This window comes from Prenolepis imparis, unplaced genomic scaffold (assembly GCF_030444845.1).
Source record: "Prenolepis imparis isolate NDT839.2.m4 unplaced genomic scaffold, iyPreImpa1.0 SCAF_5, whole genome shotgun sequence".
NCBI classification, from domain to species: Eukaryota; Metazoa; Arthropoda; class Insecta; order Hymenoptera; family Formicidae; genus Prenolepis; species Prenolepis imparis.
The window spans coordinates 9418725-9437242 of NW_028141163.1; the positions used below are offsets into that span (position 1 = coordinate 9418725).

Sequence of the window (18518 nt, forward strand, 5' to 3'; positions counted from 1 at the left end):
GAAATTTTTGTCCCCGCGTCGGAGCGTCAGGAAGGTCAATATTGTCGGAAGAAAATTGGCCACGTGGCACACAGTGCTCTTTCTCGGTACAGGCACGTATTCTGGAAGAGGTCGGCGATACGCGAACGCTTCATAAAATTGTACGGAAAAAAATTTAGATGACCACGAAATGTCAATGAAACTTTCAAATTCACGCATAGTGTCTAGAGTCTAGAGTCTAGAGTATCGTTTATGTATGCATCATTGTAAGAAACTTTAATTTTTCTGTTTTATTATTGTTATATTTATAAATATTTTCAAAATATTTTTATAAATATTTTTATATACATTTTTCTATAATATTTTTATAAATATTTTAAATCCACGAAAAATGTATTTATAAAAAGAAATACATTAAGGCTAAAAGAATTTTATCTTATTTATAAATATGTAGAAAGAATAAATTAAAAATAAGTCTTTTGCATTAATATCATATATACTGAAAAATATATAAATTTTGTATTATAAACGTGTGAACATAATAAAATTTTTTAAATTAAACTAAAGATAAATAGTAAAATCTTATTTTTTCTTTAATTTTGCTTAAATTAAATGCTGCATTATTTAACATAGGTAGTGCAAGTTCGTAATCATTATTCTATCTTGTTCGTCTCTTTCGTTTGGGCTCAATTTAAGACAATAGTCAAATGTAAGTTCCGCAAATTGATTTCGCCTACGTGCTTTTGGCTTACCAGATAATGACAAAACAATCGGCTTTAAATGACTAATTATATTAATTAGCTAATTTTATTTACGATGCAGCGCAATAATTTACGCACGTACAGGAGACGTTAAGATAATGTTGCGTTAACAGCATCTTATTTATCGATGGTCGGATTTAATGACTCGTTAAACGCGGTTTGATGTTGACGCGTTTGATATAATTGAATACCGTGCAAAATGAAGAGTGCATTACATATTAAACATAACATTGATTATACTTTCTATGCGCATGAAAGCATGACTTCTTAGTTGTGGCACATAAATAAAAATTGAAACAGCTGATACATTTGGGGGGAAGGTACTTAATTATATTATATAGTTATCTATTTTATGATAGTTCTTTTAATTTTGTTCTTAAAAGAAAAGATCTTTTTATGTATGCTACAGTTTTTTAACCATTGTGTATTGTCAAAAATAGATTATTTAAATTTTATATTAAGAAAAGAAAAGACGTTTTAAGTTCTATATAATAAAAATAAAAAATAAACTAAAATTATTTTTCAAATATCATAAAAAATGCAGTTGGAGATAAAATTGATTTTAAAGGGCTAATCAACGTGCGATGAATCCAATTCTTTGTCTGCTTTCTAGCTTTCGGTTCAAATAAGCCGCGTGTGCATGTCCTCATGAATGAATGAATCATCCTTGTCTACGTACGAGTGTACTGACTGAAAATACCGGGTAGAAAAATTTCATTGCTGTACATGTGCGCATTACTATGCGTAAGGAATACTCATGACATGTACAACGAAGATAACTAGTTGATGCTAATGAATCTTTGCTGTATCATTTATTATAATTTCGTTCTTCTATTGCACGTATCCTAGCGCATCATAGCCAAGTGAAGTACTAATGCAAAATATATAATCCTTTGAATATTTACACATGATGCATACTCATGCATAAATTGCATGGAAATGAAGAAGTTGAAGGCAAGCTTTGACTTTGCTATGTGTGATGAGATCTCTTCGAATGTTATATGCCACTTTATTCTACGCTTTCACGCGAGTTCGTTACGAAGTAGTTTCGCTGTCATTAAAGACGGCTTCGGCGGCTTTCGCAAATGCATAAAATTGCATTTTCGCATCTTTGGGAAATATATCGGTGAATATGATGTACGAATATAGCGCATAAAAGTTAAAAACTTGTACTCTCGTATCTAATTTATTACTCGTTAATTGAACTCTTAAATTAACACTCTAAGTACAATTCCGTAATTTTTAATTTTATTTATCTACTACGTGTACTGTTTCTTATATCATTGAATATATTTAATTATAATGCAAACTGTGATAAAAGAAACAGTGGATTGCATTTGGAATTTACAGAAATGACTGACGCGAACGTTTAATCGTAATATCTCTCGTTAACATTTCGCTACCGCAATAAATACGAGCTGCGGTTATTTTTTTAAGTAACCACCACGTCCATTGGAAATTTGCATTTCATATCGCGCGTAAATATTTGCCTCGCTTTAAAGCACGCATCCGAAATTTATTTGCCCAAATAATATTTTAGAACTGCTTTCGTGCATTTTCAATAGTCATATAATCAACTATTTTTGTTATTTTTGTAACAAATATTGATTATCTTTTACACTCAGAAGAATGAAAAAGGGTATTTGATAAGAATGCAATAAAAAATGTATTTGACGCAAATTTTTTTCTATATAAATTATATTCATTTCTTTATATTCAATTATATTCTTTTTCCACACAATTATATTCTTTTTCCACAGATATGCAGACTAAAATTTTTTAAATGTTTTATTGTCTGAAATTTATATTTCACGTGAGAGCTCTACTAATTTTCTTAATATAATTGAATTATATAATATATCATTTTTCTATAAAATCAAAAATATATTGAATTATAAAAATTTCTATGTATTTCATCTACACAATAATTTGTTTTATTTTTTTAATATTAAGTATTTTATATTTTGTTGTAGAGATATAAATTATTTTAAAAATTTTAGAAATTTTTAAAGATTCCCAATTTTTAATTTATTTAGATAGTTTAGATTACATTAGATTAATTTCTTGTTTTTAATATTTTAAAATATTTTGTTTGCTTTACTTTTTTAAATATAAAAATATATAAAACTTGTTTCTAATTATAATATATATATGTTTCTTTTTCATTTTATGTTTAAAATATGCAACTTATGTTATACTTGGCTCACGTATTTTATATATATCTCTGGCAGGATTTACGAACTGCAAGCCAAAAAAGAAATAAAAAGAAAAAATCTCTGCTTAAAGAGCGCACTTTTTATTGAATATGCTGAAGACACGCGGGAGAAATTTCCTGAGTGGAATGCATCACAAGTACAGTAGATAAAAAATGAATGATTATATGCGGAGGACGTACACAAATGTATGCGCGTGATGCCAAGTGTTTTCCTAATAAATTGTAGTGGAGAAATTTCATATGTAGTCGTCGCGCTAATTAAATGCATCAGTTCTCTATCCGATCTATCTTTTCCCGATAAATGTTAATTAATAAAATATGGTGAATAGAAGTACTAATTAACATCGCTCATTGACGAAAAGTTCGATCATTTTTATGATTTTCTTTGACTTTTCACATCGATCTTTTTACACATGATGAAAAGAGCTTTGAATTAGAGTTTACTGCTTATATTTGCGTTTTTTTTCCTATACAGTATTCAGTATAATTAATCCTTCACTGGACATATTAATAATATATTTCACAATTTTTATTAGGATTTTATCTGAAAATGCGCTTCTCAAAACTTTGTTAATTATTTAAAAAATATATATAATATTAATTTTTCCAGTAGAAAGCTAAACACAATTTTTTTTAAATATACAAAAAAGTTAACTCACAAAACGAAATTTTTAAGTTAAGAATAACTTGATTTTAAACTAATTTAAGTAATGTTTTTTCTTTTAGCATTAAAAATCTATGCATGAATCAAATAAAAATATATGATCAGAATACATCATATATACAATATAATAATTACAAATATTTATTCAAACATGTAATTGAACAAAATCAGTTTTCAGTATGTTTTAAATGTCTTTATTTGTGAAATTATTTTATCGTTATAAAATGTTTTATTATATATACATTTATTTACGTTTGATGCGTATATCTTGAGATTTTATTAGATTTAATAAACTTTGGTTTGTAACTTTGCTAATTTTCGATTCATATATTTTTATTAAGAATGGATGCAAAAGTTTGAGAAAACCATTACGGTAGCGTTGCTACTTGTCGTACGATTTCATTGTCGAAGAATCTTGGATCGGAGAAAGTTGACCTCAACGAAACTTTCTCTGTATAGCGCATCCCCGAAGCTTATAATCTACTTGTCTTAAAGCAGGTTTACAATTCTTTATCCGCTTTCGTATTTTCTGCATTGACTTCATTGATTTAATCTTAAATTGAACATACATCATTTCGCGAAATGATAGATGCAAAATGTAATATTGATGCGAAATGCGAGAGTTCTATCGAGCTTTATGCTATATGCAATCTACATATATCTTTCGCGCGCTTTCATTATGTACACATCCAAAATTTTCATAAAGAGACAATTTTCAGACCTTTGATGTATCACCAGGGCATACGGTTGGATATTAATGTGAGAGCAAATTGCACGGCAATTTAACAGGCTGCCTCGGATTACGAGGTAGAAAAGTATAGATAATTATGAAAATTTTCATGACATTTTGAAAGTCATTCGGCGCAAAGAATATTTTCAATATTATTATTAATTTACTTGCTTGTTAAAATGTCAGTAACATATAACTCTATTGAATATATATTTCCAAGATATTTCCAAGTTAAAAAAGAATCTTGACAAGTTGAAGAGTCATTAAAAACAAACGACAAATACATTACAAAAGATATTTTAATACACTTTCAGTAAATTATATTTATGTCTATTCATTACTTTAAATTATTTAATATATATAATATTTGAAAAATGCAGTATAAAAAAATTATAATTATATATAGTAGTTATAAAATATTATAAAATTTATGTAATTCGCGCGAATTAAACATATAGTTCTTCCTGTTATTTTCATGCCCAATTTAACCAGCTAGTTTTTCGATAATCTCTATCGCATAAATTAGGATAAATAGGTAATTATCCGTACCACATGAGTGTGATTGCGAGTTTCCGACAAATAAAGTGCTATTGCAGTATTGTGCATACACCACATTGACAGTGTGTAAACTGTACTGTGTGTGTGCATGCTTCAACAGCGCATAGCGTAAACTTTTTTTGAAATAATTATATACAGAAATTACTCAGATTTATACTCTCTCTGTCATTTTAAATTTCTGTATAATTATTAAATCTGCGTCCATATATAAATTACAGAATTATTATCGAAATATTATTTCTCGAGACGTAAACATTTTACTAATTTACTTTACTTTTACGAATTTACTTTAATTCCTTAAAAAATACAATATTTTTCTACTAGGTTTCAACAATAAGGTTATTATTTTATATGATTTGTTCTCTACTATTCTCATTTTTCATATTAAATTCGCCCAAGTGCTAAAATGATAAATATTTAAATGTTGTGTAGTATTTCCGTTTATTCCGTGGCATCTTACATAGAAGAAAAATTATATGAATAATATATGATATACCTTGCTTAACGTATGAACATTGACAAAATAATAATAATTTTTTGATCTCTCTGCGCACGTCCTTGTCCTTTTCTCTCTTTCTCGATACTTCTGATTGTATAGTGAGGGAGGGACCCCATAGACATATCATCAAGAATATGTAAACAAGGACGCGTCACTATTTATTAGATATCATTTTCGTATTTTTCAGTCATTTATAAAACGTCGCGAGTACAGTACTGATATCGATATTAAGTGATATCGCGCGACGTGTTTAATCATATAATGCAGTCATTATATACTGTTCTTATGAATTCCGTATTTCAATATTTATCAACGCGTATTACACAAATTTTGCGTTTATATATCGTCGTAATTTGTCCAAACGCGTATTTCGCGAGATTTATTTGATCAAAATTGATTGTGTGTGCAAACAGTAAACCTAACTATATGTATTCTCGAATTTTGCAGTTTGTAAATAATTATCTTAATTAATTTTAACTTATATATTTGTGTTTACTTATAATGCTAATAAAATTAACATGAACGTTATTCTAAAATTAACTAGCAATAGATATAGTATTATCGTAACAAGTTATAGTGCCTCGTTTGATGTCAAGAATAGTTTGATGTCGCGATCGTTGTTTCCTATTGACAATCATAATTAATCATATTCTTACGAGTATGCTATAAAGAAAAAGATGGGGTGGCGACAGCGGAGTGCGTACAATTAATATTTTGTTTATCTTTGCAATAGAGTGATCCATTATTGTGTAATATTATTTTTATAAAATATTTTTAATTTTGTTTTAAAATGTATAAAATATTTAATAAACATCTAGAATAATTATAATTTTCATACATATAGAAGTATATAAAATATTTTAAGTAAGCTTAAGTTTTATATAATTTTTAGATTATATATTTATGTAAATAAAGAATAAATATTTTTATTATTTACTTTTTAAAGATTAAAAAAATATTTATAGGAAACTTTTTTGAAATTATTTTTTTCTATTAAATATCCGTTTAAAAGATGTGAGAACAATTTTTAATTGCACGAAATAATTATTTTTTAAAATGATAATTTTTTCAAACGTTCTAATTTGGATATATTTATCTTTTACAGATCAACGTGGTATACTCCGCCATTGCGCATCATGTTGGTGAGTGTTGAATTATTTTAATTTAATTTGTTAATTAAGTATTAAATAAATAATAGTACAATAAACTCAATTAAATCGAAAATTGAGAAAGAAGTTTGTTTCCGTTTCTTTATGCAAATAAAGAATTATATTTAATAGATGATAACCGAAACAATGAAAAGATGATAACAATGAATATTTTTAAATAAAATTAAGTAAAAGAATATAAAAGAAATACAAGATATACATTTTCAATAATTTTGTTTTTTTTTATAAATGCAAATTCTTTAAAAATACAAATAATTTTGTATGAAAAGAAAGTCGATCTTGAATTCATACATAAGCGAATGTGTTGAATTAAAGAAGTTATGGAGCTTTTCCAGATTTTGAGTATTAGCAAATTATTTTTTCTTTTTTATAGAAGCTTTAGAGAGTGCTACAGTACTTGTATTTTTTTTGACAGAAAATACAGGAACGATCAGAAACTTTTAATGGTACATTGTATATGTACGAGCGAAAATATTCTGAGTTTTACGAGTTTATTATTAAGCTATATTCTCTTATCCTTAAATAGTGTAGTCCTCTGTGTATTTTTATGAGAGATATTATTATTAATAATCTATTAGCTATATTTGTCAAAATTTTATTATACTGCTTTGATATTGCTCAAAATATATAAAGTTTAACAAACATCAGCGATGTAATGAAATCATTAAATATATTAATGAATTTTAATTTTGCACTTTAAGAATCCTCTAAATATGATACGATAGACTTTATATACATATGTTTGAACAAGGGTAGCTTATATTAATTCATCCAAGAAAACAATTTATTCTCAGTATATGTTGTCAAACCGCAACGAGAGAAGCGTGATGTTCTCTCTCTGTACTCGTCCATCCTAAGACCGCAGAATGATCGCAGAATAGTACGTTCAGTTCGTCGTATCGTCAGCGATATTTCGTTTCGCGGTGCGTCGAAGCCACCGCTCGTGCTACACATCAGCTGTACAGGAGATCGGTAGGTTGCCTCTACCACAAACTTCATTACGCGGCCTGGTCAAACCCAACAAAATTGAGTGCCAATCTACACGGTCCAGAAGGATTTTAATCGTACAGATTTACCGTACATCGTCGACGCATATACGATACGTCTATATTTTGATAGTAGTACATTCGACAGTTTGCGGGAGTTTAACGTCTGTCATGCCGAGATATTAGTTTATATTTCAATCTTGGTTTCATTACATTGCTGATATATGTATATTTTACCCTTGAATCGTAAGACTTTTATAATAATATCGACACAGAAAAAAAGCGAGATTTTCGACAAGATTTTGCAAATAATTAATAAATTCAATGTAAATAAGATCACTTTTAGAACAATATAGAAGTTGATGCTTTCGATTTAAACACATTCTATCAGGAAACCTTTAGACGTACTGCATATATAAAAATTCGTAAATAAAATTTGGAAGGAAATAATATTGATTTATTTAATATTTCATGGATTGATTAATTTTATGAAATTGATTTATATAGTATTCCACTAGAAAAATGTTTAAAATTTGAAATATCTTAATAATTTGTAACAGATAACATTGGAAAGTTTTTACAATATCTTTATTATAATGCAATAATTGCATTAACATTATTTAAACAATATTTAAATGTACACCTTTTTATCTATTATATGAATATAAAATTTAAATGTACATTTTTATATTCTATGAATTTTATATTATATGAATTGCATTACGTTTCTGGATTGGACGTATCTGACCATTTGCTTTGCTATCTTTTGATATTTAATGATATGCCATTAACAAATATTTAAATATACAGTTGACGGAAGCATTAATATTTTATTCTCTCGAGAGAAAAAAGTATACGATAAAATAATCCATTAAAATATATGTTTTATATTTATATGGTCTATATTGAAACTTCTGTAGCATGTAAAAGATACTTTGTGTTAAGTTTTGTATGACGTTATGTCAAATTAAATAGAGACTATTTATTAATCGAAACAACTTACAGCATTTAAAGAGAAGTTATGAGAAATAAATCTTATTCAGCTAATGATATTTAATAATTAGGATTAATGGATAACAAAGAGACTTAAAAATTTAGGATTATTAAAATATTTTTGCAAATTATTATATCTTAATGCACAAAACATAACCATGACGATAGAGTTGAAAATTAATAGCCTTAACGATATAGGAACTACAATTGCATAAACAATGCGAGAGTTTGAGGAAGTTTGCGAAACGGGCGACCACAAACCTAGGGAATGAAAGATCAAGTTCGGCGTTCCGAGGAAGAGATGCCAGGCGCGGTTCGGCTCTTTCCCCGAAATTTCAAACGTGCTCCCGATACACAAGCAACCTCTCACATCCGCTATATAGCCGCACCGCCGTCGACATTATCGATAACGAGAAGCTTGTTCCGCGCCGCAAACCCCATTACTGCCGGTTGGGCTTCCTAAAATTAACTGCCGAAATTAGCGATCGAAATAGATTAGCGCGGAGAACCACGCGAGAGAGTGTTTTGGAGGCTTCACGCTCTCAAGATTCGCCGATACGATGAACATTGAATGTAATTTCCGTCACATAATTAAGCCGTGAATATGAACACCCGAATAAGTAGAACCGGCTCAATCAGTTCAGTCCGTGACGATACGGCGATACGCGAATTGTTCGGATAATAAATAAAGGGAACGAGCGCAATAATCAATCGATGATGGCGAGCTCTCCTTTCTTAAGTTCGATTAATCCATCAGGTAGAATATCGATAGCACCTTCCCTCAGTAGCTAGCAGCTATGTAGCATTCATATTACAAATTCAATTTCCATGAATATCCAGGCATCTCCGTGGAATTGAAATGGGGATGTATCAAGACACGCTAACGTGGAAATTTCTCTTCCATGGTAATTATCTCGATTTGCTTCGACGTTAAGTAATTTACGTGCGAGTGAAAGGATACATCAATTACAAGAATAAGATTAATACGGATAATAATATGCTTCAATTTAGAAAAAAAAAGCAGAAATTCTAAGAAATTTTAATCTTTCTTATAAAATTTTTTTAAAATATAGTCACGAAATAGTTTTTCCGATAAAAGAGAGAAATAAAAAAGAAAGAAATCGAGCGTTGTTTGGATTAAATTGAGAGTATCTGAAATATCAAATATCGACTCGAAAATATATATCGCCGACACATTAATATCTCTAGTCTAGATGTTCGCGATTTAAAAATAGACATCGCCACTGCTTCAAGCAATTACACCCTATTTCACGAACAAATGACAAATATTGATAGACTCGAGCCAGATTAAATGATATTTATCCACGTTCCCATGCGCGAAATCGCAAGTATGAAAGAATAATAGTTTCACAAACAAACGTTGATTCTCTCACACACACAATCAGTTTAATATTATAAAATCTTTATAAAACTCGATTAATTTTATTTTTGAAGATATAATAATTAAAACCATGTGTAAAATATCGCTACGTAGCTGAAAAATGCTTTGTATTACATTCAATTTTCACTTTGCTGCAGCTAATCAAATTAGAGAATATAAAATTGGATGAGATAGAAAAATTTTTTATTTGCGTTTAATTACGTAACTATTACAAATTTTAACACTAATTATAATTATTTAATATAATCATGGCTATATCATATAGAAGCAAATTTAAAATATTAAAAATATCTGTATAATATTATAGAATCGAAAAGGATTTCCTGAAGCTCAAATTTTATGGAATAGAGATTATGTGTGACAGGAGCTATAAAGAGATAAAGATATCTATGAGGAGACTTTATGAAACTGAGAATCTTTTATTGAGATAAAAACACACGATAATGCAAAGTAAAGAAGATTTTCTAAAATTTAAAATTTAGATATGTGAAACCCGAGAACCTGCGAAATCAAAGATCTGTCTGAACAAATATCTATAAAAGTAAAAGATTAGAATAAGGTTTGTTTAAGAGCCGAGATCTTTCTGGAGAAACGTAAGTGCGGAGGATGGCGAAAATAAATAAAATGGATTCTTGAAAGTTACAATCGCGCGAGCAAGGCGAAATGCTATTTACAGAATACGAGATTGTCCAAGTGATCGATCATATATCGATGAATACTAGCGAATCATGCATGATATTCGTGGGACCAATAATTTCGATAAAATATATTTTTTCCGACCGGAGAATAATTTCTGAAAGTATTATTTCGTCTGTTCTTGAAATTATCAGAGAAAGAAATAAACGAGATTAATTCGGTTTCGAACTGTCATTGACGGAAAATTGCCACCTTCGAAACGGCAATGGCGCGACGTGTGAGTTTCAGTCGCGTCGGTGCTCGTGGTAACTATCTCACGGGAATACCATGGTGGGCCTTGTTTCCCTTAACCCGAACCGGCCTATAAGCCAGGGAAACAGTTTAGCTATCTCCGGCATCCGAACTGGCTGAAGCTCGCGTTACGCGCGCGCTCGCACTTTCGGTCTTCCCTGTCGAAACTGCACGTGTTTAACCAGCTGCCCGCTTTCCCGATGGAAACAAGCCGCTATTAAGCTCTCCGACCCGTTTAAATGCCCCGTGCCGTGAGATCCGAATTCCGTTGCTGTTTCTCCTTTCGGAAGGCGCGACCGCTCTCTACTATGGAGATCAATTGTCAGAAATGATAGATACACCTTTACGATTAAATGTAACTCTAGCGAAGAGACATTTACGAATGTCATCGCTGGAATGTGCAATTTATATTTCTAATCAAAGATTTAGAAGAATTTTTTTCGTCTCGAGACAGTCAAAGTAGCAGTAAGAATTTCTTAACATTTATTGTTTGGTGATTCATTGTAATCTATATTTGTTACTATTTTATAAAATATACAAATTAATATTGATATTATTATTCTTACCGCAAGAATTACAGGCAAATCTTAAAAATACTTTTACGTATGCAACAAGAGTTTATATTAAGGAGGAAGGAAAATATATTTTCTATATAAACTATCATTCTCTTATATATCTACATAATTATTTTATATATAAAATATAATAAAAAAACAACGCTCTAAATAATAAAGGTAGCACATGTGCTCAGTGCAATGTGTATAAATATTTCAATGAAAAATGCAATATGCGAAATGTCAAGTTGGTGAAAGATATTGTCATGTACTTCCACTTTCTTAAATATCAATTTATCTACGTCGCCATGTGCATAAAAAAGACCAAATTTGGGAATATTGACGAGCAAAGAAGAAATAGTTTTGCGATTCTCTCGAGAGTTTCGACAACCGATTCCTAAGTAAATCGCATCGCATTGTCGTACTATCGCAACACCGACGTGACACGAATACGAAGACGTTGGAGTGAGAATTCGTGCCGCGTTACGGGTTGTTTAAACTACGTTTCGCCTCTCAAGTAACTAGGAACGATAGCCTGCGAGCAATTACTATTCGCCGATGACCATGTCGCCGAACGTCTACGAGAATAAACTACCGAAACAGCCACGCGAAAAATTGTGCACGTACAGAAAGAAAGTGCGCGCAATAAATTTCGGGTTACTGTATTAAGTTAACCGGAGCGTGTAAAAATGTGGCACGAGGAGAAAGAGCTGAAATATATATAAACTACATATTTTGCAAAAATAATTAGTAACGTAACATTGCAAATAAACATAAAATAAGATTTACTTTAAAAAGAATTAGTACTTTTCTATGGATATTTATTTTAAGGGATTAAATTAAATTTTTTTTACGTGTCAAAGAATTGAAAAATCTTTAACACATTTCGAAAGAGCGACTACTTTCGAATAATTCAAGAATAGACAGCTGCTATAATTGTGGATTAAATGAATCCGCCGATTCTATGTTTGTTCCTCGATCGTTCGTTCAATTCGAGCTGGTGGCTGCGCGTCGCTGCATAATCCACACAGAGTTACGTAGATCCAGGGCTTATCGCTCCAGGATTTCCATTCTGTCTCATTATTAATTTCCATGTGTTAAGCAGCTAGGGCGTGGATTAACTGGGAGCGTTGTTATATGAGCTTTTGGAACTTTCTACTACATTTACGCAAGAATTTATTGATTGCAGAAAATAATTGTTTTTTGTAAATTATATATGTGTATATGCGCGCGCGTGTATGTATACATGTATACACACTTTACAAAAAATTATTGTAAACGCATTGAATCAAAATCTCTTTTGCTTTGATAAATTTCTAATAAAATTTCATACAAAAATTTTTAATTGAAAACCTATTAAACATTTACATTCTTCTTCTAAAAATCTATAAGATACATTTCTCATTTTTGTTTCGTGCAACGAATGTGAAAAAGATGTATTGCATTTCGAAAATAATATAGCATAATAATGTTTTCAAAATAAAACTTACACGCGTAAACATTCCAAATAATTAATAAGAAATCTTATAAAATCAGGTTGAAACATTTTGACATTGAATGTGATTGTCCAATCAATTAGTTAAGCGTTCCAATTACTATCAAACATGTTTATTATACGATACTTAAAAATAATATCATTTAAAGCTTAACATTTCTTATCCACGTCGCGCAAGTCAGTGCCGTTACAAATCTCGTGATTTGTATGCATGAAGAGACGTAATTCGAACCATTGCGTCATGGCGAGGTCGAGGTCAGAGAGCTCACTGCAATTTCTGCGAGCATTTCTCAAGATGTAAACTTGGTCTGAGTGGTCCGTCGCACTCGATGTAACGAGTGTGTACGTAGGGCGCTCGACTTTTCGCTTTTCGCTACAGACTACGGCATCGTCGTTGACGTCGTCGTCGTGAAACGAGCGTACGGATTTGCTCTCTTCCGTCAAAGCGTAAAAAAAGCACATACAAATGTATTTTCGCAGCTAACGTCTCGTCTTATCTTCAAAATATACTGCAAAATCAAGATAAAGTACTTTCGCGAAATCGAAAAAAGCATATTTTTACGATTTTCTAAAATATCAAAGTTAACTATATTATATATATATATATATATATAATATTATTAATTTAAAATTTTTTAAAATTGATATTAATATTAAAATAAATATATTTCATTTCTTTTTCCCCTTTCTTTTTTATAATTTGTATGTAATAAAATAAGCTTATACGAACGTGAAAGACGCGTTCGTATAACTGTTTCAAATTTATGAAAATATAAGAACCTTTAATATTTTATGTGAGATATAAGAATACCATGAAAATAGCAAAAATTGCACAAAGAGAAAAAAAACGTGAAAATTTTAGAGAATAGAGACGCTAATTTTTTCTCTTCTCGGTGACACATGAATCACGAATCACGTATAATTGTTTTAGAGATAAAACAATTATAGAAGAGTTCCGATTAAAATGTTTGATTGTTTATTGTCTGTAAAAAATCAATCATTTGTGAAATTAAGAATTTACATACATGAAACTCACTCAATGATATTACAATTTATAAACACAATTATGACGCAGATTTTCACAAAAAAATGAAAAATTTATAGATTCAAAAAATTATATATTTAAGGATTTATTAAAAAGAAAAATTTTTTAAACAATGATCTATAAAAGTGTATATCTAATAATTTATAAAAACAGAGAATGCTACTTTTAGAAAGTTTATAAATCTAATATTAACTGAATGCTTCTGCTTATATTGAATACTTCCAAAGTTTCATGGAATAAATGTAAGAGTACGAGAAGTTAGATATATATATATATATATATATATATATATATATATATATTAATAATTTATACAGATTATACAGAAACTGCGTATAATAAACGAGCTCTATTAAAAATTAATATTTTAAGAAATCTCTTTGTGATTGTTCCGATAACAAGATTCTGCACAACAGATTTCTGCTTTGAAACTCCTGCTTGTCGATCAATGTGAGTATTCTAGAGGCAAATGAAAGCGCTTAATACATCAAGTTCAAAACAGTTTGCTATTGGCTAAAAAGTAAAGCTTTTTAAACGCTATTTAAAATGCTAATTAAAAGGCTATTCATGATATTATGCACCATCGTTTACTGGACTGTGAACACACGATTCACGATAAACCCAGTTTGCGTTTCTTTCTTGTACCGAGTATCGTGTTCATCCACAAATGAGCGAATTTCAAAGTAAAGAAGAAAGATAAAACACTTGAAAATTTTTCCTACGTAAAATTCCAGAATTTTTGCATGCTCTGAGAGTAGATAAATCAGAATAGGTCAGGTTTTTTTTTTAATTTTTTAAAAACTATTGTGTTGTGTCAGAAATATAAAACTTCCATCCATAACTAGTATAAAATATTTAAAAAATTAAAAACTATATTTTTTCACAGTATTTATACATATGCATATTCTGTATATACATCTATATGTATATGTATAGATTGTATTACTATGTTATGTATCACTTATGTTAATTATAATAAAACACACAAATTACAATTTTAATATAACTAAAAATTGTGATAGATTAATTGAAATAATTAACTTGTGATCTAATTTACTCAAATCATATCTTAATACATAATATATTAATTGCATTTACGTAATGTGACAATTATTTTATTTTATCGTCAATCTCTATAACTGCGCCTATATTGACAGCAAAAATTTTATTTCGCAAAATTTCATTGCAAAAGCAATCTTTGATCGATCCCGCCTATCAAACGCTATTCAAACGCGCATGCTTTCCGGAAATTTTAGTGTAACAGTTAGCGAATTCGATGTACATATCTCAGCGAATTGCATTTACATACTAGTACGTGAAATCTCCCATAAATAATTCATCGAGAGATGAATTTTGTTATCGCGTACAGCGAATGGGATTTTTTTATTGAACCAATTGAAAACTCGTAGCTTAATATTCCGACCTCGAGCAAAATATTAAGCCAGAGATTTTGTCGCAAAAAAAAAGAGAATACAACGGCCGTTCAGTTTGACCACCGTAAAATATCCATGTGTTTCGCAAAACAGCCACGAAATTCTCCTCCTCGTAGGAAGGAAGCGCACTGCAACGCTCGGATGCGCTTCATAGCAGCGGTGCGATGACATCAGTGATAAACGACGAGATCAGGATGACACGTAACGCGAGGTGCGGTGGTTGAGAGAGGAAGCGAATGAAATTAAAGAGCGATAGATGAATACGCGGGACGATCTCTACGAGACAAAGATTGCGCTGAAGAAGCGCGAAGAAAATAAACTAAAAGGGAAAAGCCGAGGACAACTCCGCTTGACGAAGTGGACAAAATCGAATCCCAAGGGAAACGAATCAAATGCGCTTTCACATACGTTTCTTTCACCATCATGTGTTGGCCTACATTCATATTTCATAGTTTTTCTCCAACATTACTTTTGCGTTTAGCTAAATATATTTTATATATGTTATATATGTACATATATAACATATTTAATTAAACGTGAAATGGAGAGAAAAACTAATTATATATTATTTATATATATATAATTTTAAAAATTTAGCTATAAATATAAAAAAATATATATATTTATTAATAAATATGTATATTTATTTATATATATACCTAATTTTTTAAATATTATATATTTAAATTTATATATATTTTTTGCCTAAATTTGAAATTTAATGGATAGATGAAACGATAAAGAGAGTCGATATTATTATATTATGAAATATAGATTGAATATCAATCGTATTATAAATAGAATTATTGATCATCGTATAACTAATAAATACATCTGAGAAATTTTGGTTTGAATACGAAGGAAATCTTTATTTAAACAGCTTACCACCGAAGAACGGTATTATATCTGACATAAGAAAACCTTGAGCGAAGTTCTCAATATATTTTTAATAGGCTCCGTCGCGTTGGTGAAGTTTAACATTTCTCTCGGATAAAGTTTATTCCTTAATTCGATTCACCGTCGACAAAGAATGGTAGTTTCTCACTGAACATTCGCTTACATGATTCGATGAACCTGTGGAATCTCGTCAAAATCGGAGCGCAAGTCGTATTCCTTGTATTGGTAATCGTGCGAGAAAGGGTTGAAGAGGGGTGGAAACGTAAGAGAGAAACGAAAGACGCAACGACGCGCGTATAGGTGCGGAAGACAGGGCTGAAGGGATGAAAGAGAACACCCTAGATCTGATGGGTACAGCGCAAGCCGCAGACTCCTGTGATATACACCACCTACGAAAGTAAGACGAAGAAGACATCGGGACGAGAGAAGAGAATGGAGAACGGTGCAACGTGGCGTTGAGAGAGAAAGCAGGAAGAAAATCAGGTCGGAGCGAGACGCGCTACTCCTGGATACAACCATGAAAGGGATGGAGATGTGGAGCACAGAGAGAAGAAGAGGAACGATCTACGAGAAATGAAACGAACGAGGAAAGACGATCAAGTGGGAGCTCTCTCCGAGAGCGAGAGGTCGCGAGCGGTACCCCAGAGGTGCGGAGAGAGAGAAAAGGACTTTCCCGAGAGGTAGAGACCTACATATTCCGCGAGGCCATTGAGACGGCGCAATGTGACGGCACGGGTTCTCCATCCTCGTCTGGTCCCGCTGGTCCCGTCTCTGTCCCGACAACGGCGTCAGCGCTCTGGGTCGGCGGGATGGCAAACGGGGAACCGAAGGCGGCTCGCCGGCGTAGAACGCTGCGAGGAGTCAGTTGCTCACGAGCATCCGTCGACTGATGAACATGGCCTCTTACACATCGAACAGCGCGAGTGTCGTGCTCGTGATGTGCCGTAACGCTCTTCTTCTCGTGGTAGCGATTGTGGCTCTCTGCGGGGCCGACAATGCCGAGAACGGCCTGAAGGTCGACAAGATGTACATGCCTGAGATATGCGACGTCAGGTCGAAGAAGGGCGACCAGCTGACCATGCACTACACCGGCACGCTGCAGGACGGCAGCAAGTTCGACTCAAGGTCAGTGTGATATTTCGCGAAAAATGCGAGCGAATAGAGCTCGCGAGAGGATCGCGAAGAATCCGAATAGATTGGTGATTGTGAGGGATGTGCGAGATGAAGCAATTTTGTCGATTACGGGATTTCCCTGTTGACAAGACGCGTTAGTAAGTGGATGCCGATTTATAGCAGGATCAGTGAGAATCATGAATGTCTGGATTTGAGCAGAACACGACGATGATGGTGTCTTAATGGCTAATTAAGCTAATGTAACAACTGATGATAAGCCTTTCTGGTGTTGATACAATGTTCTTCGTCTAATGCTTCCGAGACTTTTTTGATATTTTTCTTTTGATAAATTATTTTTGCGGATTTAAGCAATCATTTTCTAAAGGAAACGAGTTGCTTATCGCGGCAATCGTAAATGTTAAAAATAGAACGGACGGAAATAAAAATTGCATGATGTCACGAGTTACTGAAAACAATCTGATTAATTTTATTAAGAGTTATGATTTAGTGCCACAAATACAATATTTCGATATTTAGCTGATATTAAATTTCAGATTTAATTTTTGAAGTAAAAAAAAGTGAAGACGCTGAACTTTTAAACAATTGTTTGATATATTTAGTATCTATGAAAAAAATCGTAATTTTTTGTTGTATGATAAAGTTAAAAATATTAAATAAAGTACACAATAAAAAATATTATAGTAAAAACAGTGCAGCAACTCTAACAATTTTATTAAAGTCAATAGTGATACAATATTTTATTAAACGTTCTCTTTATTCATTTTTTATCTAATTATTTTTCGATCTGGTTTTTTTTACAAAAATTGATTCGAAGAGTTTATCATACGTAATTGTTTAAAATATCATTCACAAAAATATTGAACTGACTATTGCAGAATTAAGAGAATCTAATTGAAGAAAATTAATTAATAAAAAAATTTTTCATTTTACGTTGTTTTAATACAATTGATCTATTTCTGATATTTAAATCCAATGGCAATTGTTTTATTAAATATTTCATTGGAATTGAAAAAGAGAAAGAAATTATAAAAAGTTTGAAAAAAATATGTGTGTACTAAAATATTTAAAAATACAACT

General features: G+C 31.0%; 1 protein-coding gene across 4 annotated transcripts in view; it reads left to right on the plus strand.

Annotated features, from left to right (window-relative positions):
- Fkbp14 (peptidyl-prolyl cis-trans isomerase Fkb14) overlaps window positions 1-18518 on the plus strand; it is a 172772-nt gene that overhangs the window by 89730 nt on the left and 64524 nt on the right. For 2 of the 4 annotated variants that reach the window (XM_083039042.1, XM_083039043.1), the window contains one exon: window positions 6512-6548. In XM_083039042.1, coding sequence (XP_082895168.1) covers window positions 6512-6548 — 37 coding nt within the window. Of the gene's footprint in view, window positions 1-6511; window positions 6549-17149; window positions 17433-18518 lie in introns of those variants that run through there. The other 2 variants (XM_083039040.1, XM_083039041.1) reach the window with 2 other exon arrangements.